The sequence below is a fragment of the Drosophila innubila genome (genome assembly GCF_004354385.1).
Source record: "Drosophila innubila isolate TH190305 chromosome 2R unlocalized genomic scaffold, UK_Dinn_1.0 1_C_2R, whole genome shotgun sequence".
Taxonomy (NCBI): Eukaryota; Metazoa; Arthropoda; class Insecta; order Diptera; family Drosophilidae; genus Drosophila; species Drosophila innubila.
In genome coordinates, this window is record NW_022995374.1 from 6274960 (window position 1) to 6292619 (window position 17660).

Here is a 17660-nt window from a genome sequence, read left to right on the forward strand (position 1 = left end):
GATAAGAGTATATTTATCGATAACACAATAATCAGCTTGACGGAGTCTAAAATCAGCTAATAAGCTAGCTATAAAATATTGTTATCGATTAGAGTAGATTTATCGATATCACATAAAAATATAAATAAAATATAATAATCGATAACAGTAGATTGAAGGAGCTTGAAATGCTTGCCATTATAGCTTTGAAATATATTTATCGACAAGAGTAAATTTATCGATAGCACAATAATCAGATGGAAGGAGTATAATTAAATGGCGAGCAAATGACAAATTCAGCTAATAAGCGAGCTATAAAATATAATTATCGATAATAATTATCGATAAAAGTAGATTTATCGTTAACACAATAATCTGCTTGTAAGCTCATTTCTCTTAGTTGTTCTTACATCTTGTTAATATTCAACATTACAAATTGGTTGTTAAAATTTAAGTGCATTTTTATTAGTGTATGACCATTCCAATTGTGGACCCAAAACGTAAGCCAAATGCAATAAATAAAATTGTTGGCATGTCAAAGTGTTTTGATAAATCGTCTATCTCGGCTGAGCTCGGTCATAAATTAGATGTGCTCCCTTCGGTATGGTCAAACATTTTATTGGTTAATCCTTTTGGGTTGCAGATTGATTGGATCACAGATACCAGAATGTTGCCATTTGAGAGTTGGAACATGCAAATCAATGCGGCCCATTTGCCTTTTTATGAGGCGTGTGAGCTCAGCGGAATTTTCAAACCATTAGGCAGCTGATTTGGGCCACATTTCAACATGCGTTGGGCTTTAACATGACCTGGCCAAATGGAAATGTCAATGTCAAGACGCAACTGTTGCCTGCTTAGCCTGGCCAAGTGTCCTGCTTTGATGCCAAGGCTAACTTTATTATGCCCGCTCTTGTGCATAGGCAAGTGGAGGCCTTCCTTGTTAAGGACCTACCCCTTAACGTTTTGGCGTGCCTTAATGAAAGTAAAATACAGCAGGGAGATCTAAAAATAACGCATACAAAAACTCAATACACAAAACAAGTCAAGACTTGAGTTAATAATGCGCAGCTTCAAGATGCCCTGTAAGAAATTCTCAGTATATTATGGCAGGTTAAATACAATACATAAATATTTATTACATTAGCGAAATATGCGACGCTATGTTCGTTTCTATATCAACTGATTTTGTGCTGTACATTTGTTTCTAAATATCGATCAAGACTTAAGCACTCGGATTATTCACATAAATATTTGACAAATTTAATTTGTTTCTGTTGAAAATTGCAGTATATAGTATAGTAGGGTTAGTTAATATATATACTGAAATATACCCTTGGTATTCAAGACAGTTTACAGCGTGTATAAAGACAGACAATATGTGCTCTATAATTCAAAAGCTAAGCAGCAGGCACAACACGCAGACTTGCCATCAGTCAGTTAGTCAGTCAGTCAGTCAGTTAGTCAGTCATTCATTCAGTCTGTCGGTCTTTGTGCATGTCTTGTATGTGTGTGTGTGTGTGTAAATGTCTGTCTTGCTTTTCAACTTCCGCCTGCACTTGCATAAATTATATAAAAGTGTGTGCCTGAGTGCAAATGTATGTGTGTGTGAGTGTATATGTGGTTTTCTGTGCTGGTGTTGGAATGTCTTTATATATTATTATTTATGAATATGACTTTGGCTGACACATTGCAGCAGAAAGTAACAAAGTTTTTATACGAACAGATGTCTCCTTTATATGGTCGCTTGTAAAACCAGAAAGCTTCTCTCTTTTCTCTCTCCGGTTTTACAACAGTTTTATTTGTTTTACTGGTATTATCGTGTGACTAAGTCCTTGGACTCAGAGCACTCTCAGAACATAAAAACCATGATGAGCAGAGGAAATGGCAACTAACATGAAAAGTGCTACATCAAAATTTATAGACCAATAACCAACAGGGAATTGAAGTCCGGCAAATTATGTAGAATAACAAGAATTTAATTACTCATTAAAGTGCAATTGAATTTATATTACCTAAAGGATTATGTTTCCAAATATTTCACATTTATAACTAAACTTAACTGACCGCAGAAATAATAACATTTTAAATATTAAGTATACGCCTTGTTATGACTGCAAACACAAAATACAATAATCAATAAACCTGTTAAAAAGAAAAAAGAAAATAAAACAACTAATCGCAAGGCCAAACAATCAGTCTGAGAACGTCAACAAAAGCAAGAAAAAAAAAATTGTTACTGTTGCTGCCGTTGCAATTGGTGTAATTAAAGCTAAAAATAGAAACTGCCACAAAGCAATCGTCTGCGTCAAAAATAATTTATATAATTCAGACTTTGAGAAAGGCATTTATAAATAGACACACCAGCCAGGCGTAGGTTGTGGGCTTTAACACGTACACATTTCCGGCAGAGCGAGAGAGAAAGAGCAAGAGAAATAGAGGGTAGGCGGTAATATAAGCAGAAGTAAACAGAGACACACACTTACGAGTAAATTGAATGTGAGCAACACACTTAATGCAGTTAAAGTCAGTTAACAATTGAACATGCAACGCTTCCCGAAAGGAAAAGCGGTGGGGGGGGGGGGGGGGGGGTTTGCCACCATTATCCAGGTTTGCTCAAGGAAACACAGAAATAGTGCTCTGGCTGTGGCTCCTACTCATCAGACTGAGTCCACTTTAACACGCTCGCACCAGTGTCTTGACGCTTATGCAATCGCAAGCGGCGACAGTGCCTGACAATTGTTTGTCCCCAGCCATCTTGTCCTCCCCCATACCAATAATGATGCCAGTTTGTTACCTGGGTCAACTGGCGTGTTTTTTGGTTTTGTTGCTGCCATGTGAAACGACCATTAAGCCGCAACGTTTCGCCTCAAAGTATGCCAAGCGAATTTTCACTATTTCTGTTTCTTCATTTCCGTTTCCGCTTCTTGCGCTGCTTCGCTTGTTGTTGACAGCTCACAAAATGCGCGACAAGCTGCAAAAATTAAATTTATTTTTGTTTATTATTATTTTTGTTTGTTCACTGCAAAACAATTTTTATGACACTTTCATGTCGGATGCGTATACTTGATGTTTTGCACTTAATATATATGCTTGTTGTTTATGCTGACATTCCACAGCTCTCACGTAATTAGCAAAATGCGTGCGCTAATCAACAACAGGCTGAATAATTTTTTATGCTTTTCACGGCCCACTTTATCTAATTATGCCAACGAAATCGACGGAAACACAAGCGTATAAAAGTTAACTACAAAATAATTATGAACTTGCCGAAATACTTGACAACTTTAAGAAGCTTTTAAAGACTCACTATATTTTTTTAGCTCAACAAAATTTTAATTTAACTTTTTTATATTAATTAAAACTTTGTATACTCGTGAAAGCTAACAACTAGGCAAAAGTTCTTGTTTTTGAATTATTATTTCATGTAATCTAATTTTACGAAGTACAAAATTATAATTTAAACCTTATTTTGGAAAATAAAAAATCATTAATTTAATTGTAGCATCAACCTATTTATATTAAAATCATGAAAATTGGTTCGATTTGACCAATTTAATGAAGATAGCTTTACTGTGGATCACTACAATACACGAAAATAATTCTAAAAAGATTGTAGAGTATCTCAAAGTCAAAATCTCTTAACTACGTATTTTTAACCCGCCTTTATAAGAAATGAGCTAATTTCAATTTCCTTTCTCTGCTAAACATGCTGAGAATTTGCTTGCCTTGCTTATTTTTCACCTTGTTCAGAAAATTGCATTTCCTGCATCTGTTTGCGACAATGGAGCGTGAATTATACATACGTATTTTGTATAAAGAACTGACGCAGCGTGGGCTAATCTAAGCTATAATTTATAGTTATACTATGGACTATGTGTGGAGTGTGGAAATAGTTGAAAGCGGAAGATTGTATTCATATGTGGCATGCCATATTTCGCATTTGCAACGCTCATTGTTGGCCTTTTTCAAGTGTCTTCTACACAATGAAATTTTTCACATATCCTGGCAATGCAGTCATATATATAAATATATTAACTGCTTCATATGGCATTCCACAACAACAACAACAACAACGGCAACAACATCAATAGCTGCAGGCTGTGCAACTCGTACTCGTACTCGTTCTCGTATTCGTTTTCGTATTTGTATTCCTTTATGCGTTTTGTAATAACAAATGGCGCGCCAACAATGCGAAGGTCCTTCTAATGAGGCTGACCCAGAATGTGCTGCAAGGCTTTGGTCTCCTCTTCGCTTTCTATGCAATTCTTTTTTAGTCATACAATGTCAACACAGCTGCAGGATATAAGTCTTTAAGTCAGCATTACTATACTTACAGTTGCAGTTGAAATTGCAGTTGCAGTTGAAATTGCAGTTGCAGTTGCAGTTGCAGTTGCAGTTCAAGTTGCAGTTATTGCAATCAGCTGCAGTTAAGCGGGTTAGTTGCAAGCTTAAAGTTCATACTTTGTATGCTGGCAGGTACTAAAAGTTTAACAAGTGTTTGCAATTTGCTGTTCCTGCCATTGTTGTTGACATTGCCGCTTAGAAACAATGTTAAAAGTTCTGCAGCATGAAGGCAGAAAAACAAATAAATAAATGTTAACTGAAGCTGTCTTCGCCAAATCGAAGTTTAAATGCTTTTGCAGACTTATAAAAATAGATTTATAGCATGGCAATTTCAATTAATATCTAATAAACTAGATTCAATTTTCTGAGAAATATAATAATCCAATTGTGTGTAGTTAAAAGTCAATATTTCTGCAATATTTTCTATGACTTCATATTTCAATATTAATCAAGTTGCGTCCGAGTATTTATGTATAATTTATTTCAGCATTTCAGTCCTCTGTTAATTGAGATAAATAGTAAAAATCAGAATTGAATTTGAGTGCCATATTATGAGTAAATTTAAAGCTCATTTAAAATAATTTAAAAACTAAAAGTCAGAAACAAATTGTAGTTTATATTATGAGTAAATTATAAGCTCATTAAAAATGATTTGAATTCATTGAAACTTAATTATTTTTTATTTAGAGAATAAATTTTATTATTGCATAATATTTGGAGTTTTGAGTTATGACTCTTTATTAACCTATTATTATCTAACATCAAATAAACCAAGTCGGCAGAAAACTAATTAATCTTAAAATAAAATTTGAAAATAAATTTTAAACTGCCAATTAAATATGAATTTTTGTCCACTTTTTATGCTTACTAATTAATGCTGTGTGTTCAGTTAAATTATCCATATATCAGAGTGTATATATACAAGTCTATATATACAATATCAGAGTACCATATATAAAATTCTCTAATTTCATCCAATTTAATTTAAAGTCCGAGGCTCTTGTCTGGTGGAAACAGATACAACATGACGCAACTTGTCCGGCAATGCATTGTTTTGCAACAACAGTGTGACAGCAACAGCAACAACAACAACAGCAACAAGTTGCATTCCTTGCCCGCATAGATTGTGTGTGTGTGTGTGTGTGTTTGACAGTGTGCAACTCATTTAGCGTCAGCTGCTCGAAAATTGCTTTCATGACCAAGGGGCAGGCATAGTTCCCCTTTGCCACAAGAGCCACAGGAGCCGCAACAAACTGCTACTCGCCCGCAACTTCCGAGCAGGACAAACGTTTAGCTCACATCCTGATCTCCTGTTGTTGCTCATCCTGTGCTTCTCTACTCTTTTTCTGCCAATTTTTCCTTTGTTTCAATGCCCGCAGCATCCGACAGGCAACAACAAAGGCAACACGCGTTGTAATTTATGCTTACTTATTTTAGTTTGTTAAGCAATTTATATTGTTTTCTCTGTGTTGAATAAGCACATATTTAACTCACAGTGACGTTGATGCGTTGAAAACCAACAGCAGGGGGTCTGTGGAGCAGCAGGTGGGACAGGGGTTGATATTTGGCTTAATTTAAGTGTCGCCTGCAACTATATTGTGCATTTTATGGGCGACAAGCGTTGTCTAGGTAGCTACCCTATAAGTATGCAGCAGTTTTTAGCTACGGCTTAAAAACACGCACACACACATACATAAACGCACAACATTGTTGTGTGTGTGTGTGTGTGTGTGTGTGCTCTAATCCTGTTAGCTGCCCTTTATAAATGCGCTGTCTTCGTGGCAACTCAAATAGTTGCAAGGACGTCATGTCGCCATTGCGCCCCATTGTGACGCCACTGTGTGTCTTGGTATGTCTGTGTGCGTGTGTGTGTGTGTGTGTGTGCTATTAATTTTAAGCTCTCCCTCCGCCACAATACACTCACTGTGAAACTCTAAGCCAATAATGAACTTGCTGTCAAACTAATTGATTTAATTTTTTAGTTTTTGCTGCGTTGCTCTAAAATACAATGCAACAATGTTAAAGTTTTGCTTTCTTGTGGTTTGTATAGTTTGTTGAGTGATTTTTGATTGCCTCTGCTTACGTGACTATTTCGCAATTGCTTTCAAATGAAATTTTCAAATACCTTTTTTCGTTTATAGATAAACTCGGCAACAAAAAAAGCCCAATACAAACTACAAAACAAATTCAATAAAAAAAAGGAAAACTAGCTAAAATGGATTCTGCTGCAGCTGCTGCCGCCAAGCGCGTACAAATCGAGAAGGCTCACAATTTTATGCGCCAATATCGTGATCCCGAATCGCGGGAATTGAAGAAACTGTCGGCGAATCAGTTTATGGATGTTTGGGCGCACTACGATAAAGATGGTGCTTATTTGTATTTACTTTCAGCATATGTTTCCTTGCTAACTGTCAGCTTTATTTCTGTGCCCTAGGCAATGGCTACATTGAGGGCACCGAGCTTGATGGCTTTCTGCGGGAATTTGTGTCCAGCGCCAATGCCACCGACATTAGCCCCGAGGTGAGTGAAAAGTGCAAAGTGCAGTCCCATCATGAAAAACTCTAATGTTATCTCTTAACGTAACTTCACTTATCGCTATCTCAACTATCTCTATTATAGGCTGTCACTGACACAATGCTGGAAGAGCTAAAGTCGTGCTTTATGGAGGCCTACGATGATAATCAGGATGGCAAAATCGATATCAGAGAGGTTTGTCATATAAACATAAGTACACTGATAGGAAAAACACATAGTAAACACAAATATAAACGCATTTGATTTTATTCTCTTAGATTAAACTAGAAAACGTCATCAAATTAAATATAATAAACTTTAATTGTACTAAAAAACCTACTTAAATGTCAAAGTTAATATGAATATACTAAACCTAAAGCTAAAAAATATCGTATTCGAACTTATGTCAGATTTTAATAGAAAACGTATTAAAATTAAATTAAAATATAAAGTGTATTAAATTTAAAAATTGTAATGCTCAAATTATATATGAAAACAATTTACATAATAATTTAATATGAAATATTTTTAAATTAAATATATTCATATTTGTTTTTATTTTAAAATCTAATAGATCCGTATTTTACGCTAAATCATAAAACAAAATAGTTAAATCAATGTGATAATATTAAAATTTCACAGCATTTTTCTAATCAGCAAGTTTGCAGTCATCACACTGAACCGCTTAACATGTTTCGTAGTTGCGCAAACTTGTCTTGTGATTTCAGCTATAAATGTATAAATGTTTGCTCAGCATTTTATATTTTCTAGATTCTTCTTCGTTTAGGGCGTCGTCGCACATGTCGTATGCGCAATGTAACATACAGTTGGCTCTCTGCCTGCTGCCGCCTTCAAATTGCTTTTTAAATGATGCTGCCGCTCTGTCCCCAATTTTCTTTTGGGTCTCAATAATTTATTTCGCAATTTTCGCCATTTGCTACTTGCCTGTGCCAAGGTTTTGGTAAAAGTTTTGCCCGTCTTTAAATGAGTTTTTAATTGAGGCTTAACAATGGTAGAGTGACCGCAGCCTATTGAAAGTAGCTTTTGTGTAATGTGACATCAAATTGAATGAAACTAATAATAATGTTGCCTGTCTGACTCTTGTCCGTTGTCATATGATAAATGAGACAAAGTTTTTTGTCCAGGTTGGGACAACCCTTTTCTGCAGCTTACTCGCATCACAATGACTTCAAAAAGCTCTCAGCTACCCACATCATTCATCATTCATTCAACTTGGAAACATGTGGCAACTTTTTAACATTTACCATTCGCAAGGTGATATGGATAAGATCTCCTAGTCCCAACAAATACGTAACACTAATTAGGTTAAGTGCTGGCCAAAGACGTACTCATTTTTAATAACCAAATTAAAAGCAAACTTTTTTCAAAAGGATTTACTACAACCCACTTTTTCCGTCCCTCTCCCTCTCTCCCTTTGCTCCGTCTTCGTTTTCCACTTCGTTGTCGACATGACCAAATTTCAAATCGTCGCTTAAATATTGCGGCAAAAGTTTTCCGTTGCAATTTTCCCGCAGAAATTGGAGAGCAACTGATGCACAGACTTTACTTTTAGTTAGCTTAAATATTTTCAAGTAAAATAGCAGTGCACCCGCTGCAACCCCATAAAAAAGGGCTTAAGTTTTCAGCTGCAAATTGTTTGTCTTGTTGCAAAAGCCCGCTCAATTAAATGTTCTTCGTTTGCAGCACTTGCATAACATTTTATATCTATTGCATATAGCTTGTAGGTGAAGCGCAATTTGCTCGAATTCTTTAAAACAAGTTTAGCAATTTATAAATTAAATGCTCTAATAGGCTGCTAAAATAAGAAAGACAAAACAAAAAAAACATTTAAGAAAGCACAATATAAATATTGTCTTAAATTATTTAACATTTAAAAACAATAAAACAAAATAAGCCCAAGTAAGATTACTTCTTCCACATACATTATTTTATATTTCAAGATAATAAAAGGAAAAGATTGCTGCTGATTTCAAAACTACATTTCTTAACAGCAAACACTAATTTACAACTTAAGTCTGACTTTTATTTAAATTTTGAATTATTTGGAATGAAAGTTCACCTTAAAGTCAAACATTTGGTGACAAATATTTTTATATACCTACATTTGCAGCTTGCTCAACTTTTGCCCATGGAAGAGAATTTCCTTTTGCTTTTCCGCTTCGATAACCCCTTGGAATCAAGCGTCGAATTCATGAAGGTAAGTGATGGTCAAAGGAGCATAAAACAAGGAGCAATCATTGACAAACAGACTGGACTGGACTTAAGGATGCTACTGATGGCGAAACTGTTAACAGCATTTTTGAAATGTTCTCTTAATTAATTTGAACATGATGTTATCCTGTTGCTTGTAGATCTGGCGTGAATACGATACTGATAACTCTGGTTACATTGAGGCGGATGAGCTTAAGAATTTCTTACGTGACTTGCTCAAAGAAGCCAAAAAGATCAATGATGTGTCCGAGGACAAACTCATTGAATACACAGACACCATGGTACGTATACTTGATATTACACTAGATAATCTTAACTATAGAAATTCATTACCACGTACAACAAACTATTGGTCAATCAATGTCAACGTCTTTGTACTTAATGGCCAAAGCATGTTGTGAGCCAAGTCTAGTGTTAAATATTGCAATTACATTTTTGGCACGACAAGAATAATGGGAAATGCGCTGCAATTTATATGCAGTCAAAGCGTTGTTAATTAAAAAGTTTATAATGAAACCAGGCATGTGTGTCCTCTTTTTTCTCTCTTCTTTGCGTGTGTACAAGGGCTGTCTTTCAAAGTATCCCATTTTTTCTTACACTCTCGCATGTCTGGTTAGTGGTAATTCTTTTTTGAAGCACGTTTCATAATAAATGATGATAAAAAAGTCGCCGCCAACAAACTCGAAACTCATTTGCAAAATAAGTAACCAAGAAAAAAGAAAAAAAAACCAAAACAAGTTGAAAAGATTAAATACTCTAACAAATTATTCAACAAATTTGACGCTTAAATTTTGACCAAAGTTTAAATCGATGGAGTTACAAGGCTTGCTATAAATATATAAAAAGAGTTCAAAATAACACTTTTTATTAGATTACACAGATTTTTGTTAAGTTCAATTTTTTAATGACTCAAATGGTTTTCAAATGTAATTTTATGATATTTCTATAGAGAAAAGAACCGGAGAGGTAGAAAGAACTAATGAGAGATTATCTTTAACATCTTTCAAGCCTACCAAATAATATGTACTTCGAATTTAATAACAAAAACAGACAGTATTATATGTGTAATTGAAGCTTTTGTTCAGGCCTTAATGCTCAGCGGGGAACAAAAGTCATGACAAAAATCGTTAAGTAACTTAACTAAGTCGATTTACGAGCATGTGTTTTATTTTGGGCTGTTATGTAATGCTCCAGAGACACACAACCAATTTCTATAACATTAATTAGGCATAAAAGTTCTGTCATTGAGTTCATTTACTTTACTTTCGTTTTTCTCTTCTCCTCTCTCCTTTTCTCAGTTACAAGTTTTCGATGCCAATAAGGATGGTCGTTTGCAGCTCTCGGAAATGGCCAAGTAAGTAGAGCATTGGCTAAAGAAACCGCCTACTGCATTCAATGTCAACAAAACGCCCAACTTATTTATTGCAGACTACTTCCGGTTAAGGAGAACTTCCTCTGCCGTCAGGTATTCAAGGTAAGTGCCAAGCATTATGAGTTCGCAAAACGATCATTTAAGGAAATTACGATGAAAGATAGTGAGCCTAAGTGGAGCTGACTTTTCTACTGTAATTTACTAACTTGACTTTATATATAAATAAATACGTATAACTAGGCCAACACTTTAGCACATAGGGTAGCCTTAGCTTTAGTTATTTACTAGCAACTAACTGCATTCAGCTACAAAGGCAATGTGTATGATTTTATATTTTATTTTTATATTTATATTTCATTATTTTTATTCTCATTAGTTTATTCAAAGTCTGTGTCTGCTCGAGTGACTTCAAATAGATTTCAGCCACGTTTAAGCGCCATAATCGTAAAATGAAATCCAGCGAAGCGCACAAAAGGCAAAACCGAAGAAATTGCAATGCACAGCATAAAAACTGAAGCAGTCAACGTGGCGTATGGGTGATGTCAAATGGCAAATCAGCAGACACAACAGATTGAAACACCTGTGCTTGTAGGATTAAACAAATCAATTTTAGTTGAATAAGCCACACTTACTTCTTGTTTGATTAAATCTCTTTTTATCTTAAAGTCAAATATTTTTTTAAGTCTTCAGAGGCTGCAATAAAAAGCAAAGTTTGTCACTTATAATAGGCAAAGGAATATTTTCATTTTAACCACAACTGTCAAACTTTTGACTCTGTAATTAGGCAAAGTTTAGTCCCCAAATCTGAATCCCAATCCTTAATTCAACATCAGCAGCAGGTGTTGCACGTTGGGACATTAAAACTGGTCGCATCAAGTGACAATACTCTGAGCTTGCCAGCTCAGAAATTGCCATGGGAGGAATTTTTTGTAGCTACATTTCAGAATTTATTTGACATTTAATATTAAAGAACAGCGCTGCTGAAAATGTGCCCATTGGGGTTAAATGGAGCGCAGCTCGAGCTCTGTTGGGCAAACAAAAGCCCCAGCTATGGCATCCATTGTTGCTATTGTGCCGGGCAGCTGACTGCCCGTAACGTAATTGGTCACCAGACCACACACAACAAAACCAACTTGGCCATAACTTTGCCATCGTCATAGACGCTACTCCAACTTTGACTGCAATATTTACCAGAATGTCGTTGTTGTTCGTTTACATTTATTGTACTTGGCTTTCAGCATGCTCGGGCAGCTCAATGTTGCATTAGGGTTTGTCACAAGCTGCCACTCGAAAATGAAAGAGAAAAACTTGAAAGTCAAGAGATGAACTTTTGAAATTGAGTGAAAATTACCATGGCATTATAAACTCGTTATATTAAAATTACGAAATGTTTTTACAATATGTACAATTTTTCTAGCTTCTGGAAATATATTTGAGTAATTAAAATGGATTTAACTAACTCAAACTCTGACAATAACTTTTCAAATTTTAGAAAAGTAATTCGCCCTCAAAGGCATTACGATAAATTAGTCTGCTTGAACGATTAAAAGACTTAAACATAATCGAAGTTTTTGCTATTAAAATTATTCTTAAAATTTGGATTTATGTATTGCTTAATTTTTGGTCAACATTAATCAAATAAAATGAATAAATAAACTAGCTTATTGAACTGGCTTAGTAATTGAGGTTAAAGAGACAAGTATTGGAAATAATTAAGTAATAACTTTGGCCATTATATATATAATGTGTCTGCAAAAAGCTATTAATAATACTGGACTGAAGTAATCAAACATAATTAAAGTACTCATTGATCTACCATTGCAATTAAGGGTAAGGAGTCGAGCAATTACTTGAGTATAATAATTTGTCTTGACAATAATGAAGCTATTAGGAAGTCTAGATTGAGATAAATATGGCGACTTAGTTGAATTACTGAATTACTCATTGAAATAGCATTGTAATTAAAGCTGAAAAGTAGTTCATTCAAAGATATTATGTGAGCTTTAATAAAGCTTTATAAAATTCATTGATTTTCTTCAAACAACTTTCTGGCAACCCCTAACATATGTCATTACTTATCTATACAGTGTCCTGTGTCTGTCTATGCCTTGAGCTCAACTTAAGCAAACTCTTTCTTTACTTTTGGCTGCTGTACAGATGTCTAACAATGCACAAATTTCTGACCATGACCAAACTAAGTACAATTCCACTTTTAGCTCTTCCAGGCAATCAGCAAAGTTCGACAAACGAATACAAAAGTCCGAGCTGTGCCAGTTGCCAGTTACTAGGTCTTATTGTTATTTGCTGCAAGTGTACGTGCCTCAATCACATTCCAGCTGCTTATGAAAAGTATTTCGCATGTGATGGTCATGTGCTCAAAATCTTAAAGTTCTTTCAACGATCCGAGTGCGAGTACTTGGTGCAAAGTTTTCAGCCTGATACAACATGGCGTATGGGTAATTTTAATTAAAGCGTACAAGCAGCTGATGTGATCTTCTGTTGGTTTCCACGCAATGCAACATGTTTGATTTGCATACAAGTATTTTGCAGAGAACTAAAAAAACAATGCCTAGCAATTGCCGGCTTTCAGTCGGTTGTGCAACGTGGCGTATGAGCAATGTGCAACCACAAAGAGTCACATTTACAGTTATAGCTACAACCACAGTCACAACCACAGCCACAGCGACAATGACAACGACATACAGCCATGTAAACTATTTGCCCATTGTTACAGTTGGCTGCACAGTGACATTTTATTTGCCTTTTATTGACAACTTCTCCACACATCTCTCTCTCTCTCTCTCTCTCTCTCTCTCTCTCTCTGTCTGCCACGCCCAGTGCATGTAGCATGCGGCATGTAACATGTAACATGTCACACATTTACAATGTAAGCGACAAGTTGAAATCAACTCGTACATGCCACATGCCACATCATGTCACATAGTCAACGTGAAGATTCCATCAATTTTCTTCTATCTATTGACCACAAGTCTCATCCATTTGTGCAGCATCAGCACCCAATTATAATGACTGCATGGAATCAGTTGTTAAAGTCCATAAAGAACAGAACTCGACCAGCGTGTAGCTGATAAGACAAAGCCTCTTTCTCCAAGGACCTTCCACCTGGATACGCATCTTGGAACTTTGTTGCAGCGCGCTTATTAACGCCCGCAAGTATGCAATAAAATGCTACAAGTTTAAGCAGCCATAAAATTGGCATTTCCAGCCCATTTGGCCATATCATAATACGCATATATATCTCGCGAAGCAAGCTTGAATTATTTGCGTGGGGGGGACAGGTTGCTGCCATTTCGTAAGCAATAAAAGCAAAAATAAGCATGCATCAACATTTTTACAGCCACCAAGTGGCATCCAAAGACTTATGACTTATGGTATGCATACTGCAGTTACAGCAGGTGAAAATACCAGCAACTACCTGAAGAGCAGGTAATTGCCATTCCCAATTACACTGCACAACAAATTGCATTTGATGTTTATGGCAGCCATTTTACTGCTGTAGCCGGAAAAATATTATAAAATATAATAATCATAAAAATAAAGTCACAAAAAAATATATGAAGGTGGTGCAAAGTGTATCCTGTAATGCTTACTGAATTTTTGAATGGTTTTTTGTGCCATTATTTTAAATATAAATTATATACATATTAAATAATTAAAGGCATTCTGAGAAAACTAGCAATTTTGTTATTTAACAAATTTATCAGCTATAAAAATCAAGATAAATTTTATACAATGCAAAGTATTCGGTATTCAAAAACTTATTTGCTTTCTCTTCTCTTAAAGATATTGTCCAAATTTTAAATATTAAATTGCACGTTCCACTTCGTCTATACACGTACCTGTTCTAAATTCCACTTTCCATAAAAATGTCACACTACAAATTATCCAACAGCAGCTCACACGCTGTGTGAAGTGAACTTTTAGCTTTATGATACCCTATAACACAACTTTATAGCTATGAGGTATATATAAAACTAAATTGTGGTTGGCAAGTGTTTAAGGCAACCTCTTGACGTGACGTTTGCTGGCGTTGGTGCTTTTGCTGCTTTGCTGCTCTGGCGTCGTGCCAATGCCGGAACAGCTTATGCTAATGCATATCACGTATACGCCGCGTGTGTCGCAATGGGCAGCAACATAATGCACAAGAGCTGCAACTGCAGTTGTAGCTTTAAAATGTGCAAAAACTTTTTGTCGAAATTTACTTTAATTCTGTTGGGAAAGAGGTGAGAGGCAGAGAGAGAGAGAGACAGAACATCAAGGCTTTCCATTTAGTGGGCTGGCCATGTTATTTAAGTTTCTAGTACGTTCTCTTGTGGAAACCACTTAAGGGGACATATTTTTGTTTACGCTGCTTTGAAGCTGTCTCTACGGCGACATTTGGCCTAGCCACGTGCAGCTTACGTGAAAATATGGCCAGAAAAAGCTGGCCAGGTAAACCAGATACTACGTTTGGCTGACACAGACAATTTGTTTTGCTTCGAATTTTCTTTCATTTTCATTTCTTATTTGTTTTTCTATGTATGAAATGCTAAAACTTCTTTTGCACCTTTAAGTGGCAGAAATTGTTATTAGAACTACAACAAATTTTTAGCTCAATAAGTAATTGCAACTAAATCCGTAACTAATTGGTTAGCTTATGTTTACTAGACGTATACTTAATATTTTAATTTTAAGTTTGCTGCATTCTAGCTGAAACTTAGCTTACTAACCGAAACTCTTGTAGTCTAAACAAATACTGCTAAACTAATCCAATTAATTTAAACTAATGATCACGCTGGCAAATAGTATTGAGACAAATTATATTTGCAGCTTGAACAGAACAAAAAGAAAATTTTCATTTAAAATCTTGAAAACTTGACAAAACTTTCTCTGACTTTCTTTTTTTCATTCCCCTCCGCCTAACCCTTTCTATTGCAACTCTATGCCTAACCAACTGCAACTACATAAACAACAACTGTATCTATTACATATATACTTATTTATATGCATTAACTACTATTAACTCTTATAAACAATAAACACTTGTACATTTTGTTTCATTTACAAAACATGAATAATAATTTTAAACAATAATTTCCAACTAAAAATTTAATTGCACGTGATGTAAATTTTGGCTGCCACAAAATATTTTTTATACTATCCGCAAATATAAAATATTTAAACAAAATATTATCTAAAATAAATAAAATGCAATTAAAAACTCAACTCTTAAATTGCCGTAAAACCAAACAAAAATAAAATCAATTTAACAATAAACAAAACAATATGCTGTATATAAAATCAACAACAATAACAACAATTGCACTGTCTACAACAACAACTATGCAATATAAAATAAAACACTCTCGTTCACCAGGAGGGCATTGATGTAAGTATTTATCATTCAAAGCCGAACCAAAAGCGAACTAAATGTTATACAACCAATTGGAATAAAGAACAATGACAATACAACAAAACAAACACAAAAGCAACTATAAAAAAAGACATTAAGGAAACAAGTTTTGTTATAATTTCGGAGCACCGAAGCTTAAATACCCTTGCACATTATATATTAATTTTTATTATGAATACAACAAAGTAAAAGTAAAGTAAATCATAGTCTAAATCTATCCGTTTACCCATAACAGTTAAAGATAGTAAAGGGAATCTGTATCTGAGGAAATTTAAGCATACGATACTACACTGTTTATTCTTCTACATAAAATTTTCATAAGACATATCAAAATATTTTAAATAAATACTCTAAATACTTTTCAAAATGTGTTGAACTTAAAGCTAACTTTTTAAGGAAGTTTCACTGTAGTTTATTTAAAAAATAGAAAAGTTCTGCAGTAATTTAATCAATTCTTCACTCTCTGCAAAGGTATTTAATAAAACGATAAACTATTTGTCACACGTATTTATTTAGCAAAAAAAATATATATAAAGGAATTTATATTTTCAACAACTTTCCAACAAAGTGTCAGCTTAATAGAAATATAAAACTCAGTTTGATTTAAATTGCGTTTGTTCGACATTTACGATAACAAAAAAAAAAACAAAGGGTGAATTATATTGACTCTTGATTTATTGTTCCATTTAAATGCGTTTTGTGATTGTTTTTATATTTTTTGTCAGCAATATACACAAAAATAAACAAGCCTTAAATACCCAAACAATTGGATATCTATAGACAACTTTCTATAAATAGATGGTTATGTTAGATAGAGATAAACCATATTTGTATTTATATTTAAATATATATAGCTTTTAACTGCATGCTGGAATGCTGTGTGTTTGCTTTTGCTTCTCTTTGAATATCTATTGATACATTTAAGCATGTTTACCAAATAAGTTGAACCACACATGATTGCGACTGAGTGTGTGTGTGTGTGTTTGTGTGTATGTCAGTTGACTTGTGGCTCGTTTGAAAACTTAAGCTCAGAGATACGCTTTTTGCCACATTGGCATTACTCAAAGAGCTGGCAAAGTATTTAAAGTAAAGAGGGAGAAAAACAGAGAGTTCACCTGTATACTGTATAGAATAATCAAATATTTATTTGTGACATATGTAAAATACCCAACGCAAAAGGTTTAAACGAAAATAAAAATAGATACTCGAATTACAAAGTCTTGTACAAATATTAAAGAGAATTTCAGTGGGATCTACTTTGAATTTTCATATGTTAATATTAGACTCTGTTCTATCTCCAATCTGGTACTGTGACATTGGTCTATAATGGCTATTATTAACTATAGTTATTGATATTCAGTTAAAAGTTAAATGTCTTATATTTATATAAATATTTGATAACTTCAACTTAATTCATAAAAAAACAGGAGTTCTTTTAATAAAAAATATATAGAAAATATTTAATAAGGTTTTATACAAAATTTGTCAAGAATAATTTGCTTATATTTAACCTTAAGTTTAGTTAAATTTATGTGTTTAAAAGTCAAACAGAAAGTACTTAAGCTGTGGCAAACACATCCTGTTTAACCTGAATGGGATCTTAAGCTCTGACCAATCCAATAAGCAAACGACAACTATGTTCTACTAATTAGATATTTGTTATAACAGACACAGCAAGATAAATAGAAAGAGAGAGAGGGACAAAGGTAGTAAGAGGAAGCAAGGGAGATGTGTGATAAGTGCAAGTACGTGAGCTGCTAAAACCTAATGATGGTTCAGATACGACCCACTGCGACCTTTTGCATA

General features: G+C 34.4%; 1 protein-coding gene across 3 annotated transcripts in view; it reads left to right on the top strand.

Moving 5' to 3' along the window:
- The window catches only part of LOC117785502 (calbindin-32), a 28161-nt gene that overhangs the window by 7537 nt on the left and 2964 nt on the right, over positions 1–17660 (top strand). Inside the window, exons 2-9 of one of the 3 annotated variants that reach the window (XM_034623568.1) lie at positions 6465–6689; positions 6758–6843; positions 6943–7032; positions 8969–9055; positions 9210–9350; positions 10368–10423; positions 10498–10543; positions 10818–10955. In XM_034623568.1, coding sequence (XP_034479459.1) covers positions 6539–6689; positions 6758–6843; positions 6943–7032; positions 8969–9055; positions 9210–9350; positions 10368–10423; positions 10498–10543; positions 10818–10847 — 687 coding nt within the window. In that variant the 5' untranslated portion in view covers positions 6465–6538 and the 3' untranslated portion in view covers positions 10848–10955. Of the gene's footprint in view, positions 1–6464; positions 6690–6757; positions 6844–6942; positions 7033–8968; positions 9056–9209; positions 9351–10367; positions 10424–10497; positions 10544–10817; positions 10956–17660 lie in introns of those variants that run through there. The other 2 variants (XM_034623566.1, XM_034623567.1) reach the window with 2 other exon arrangements.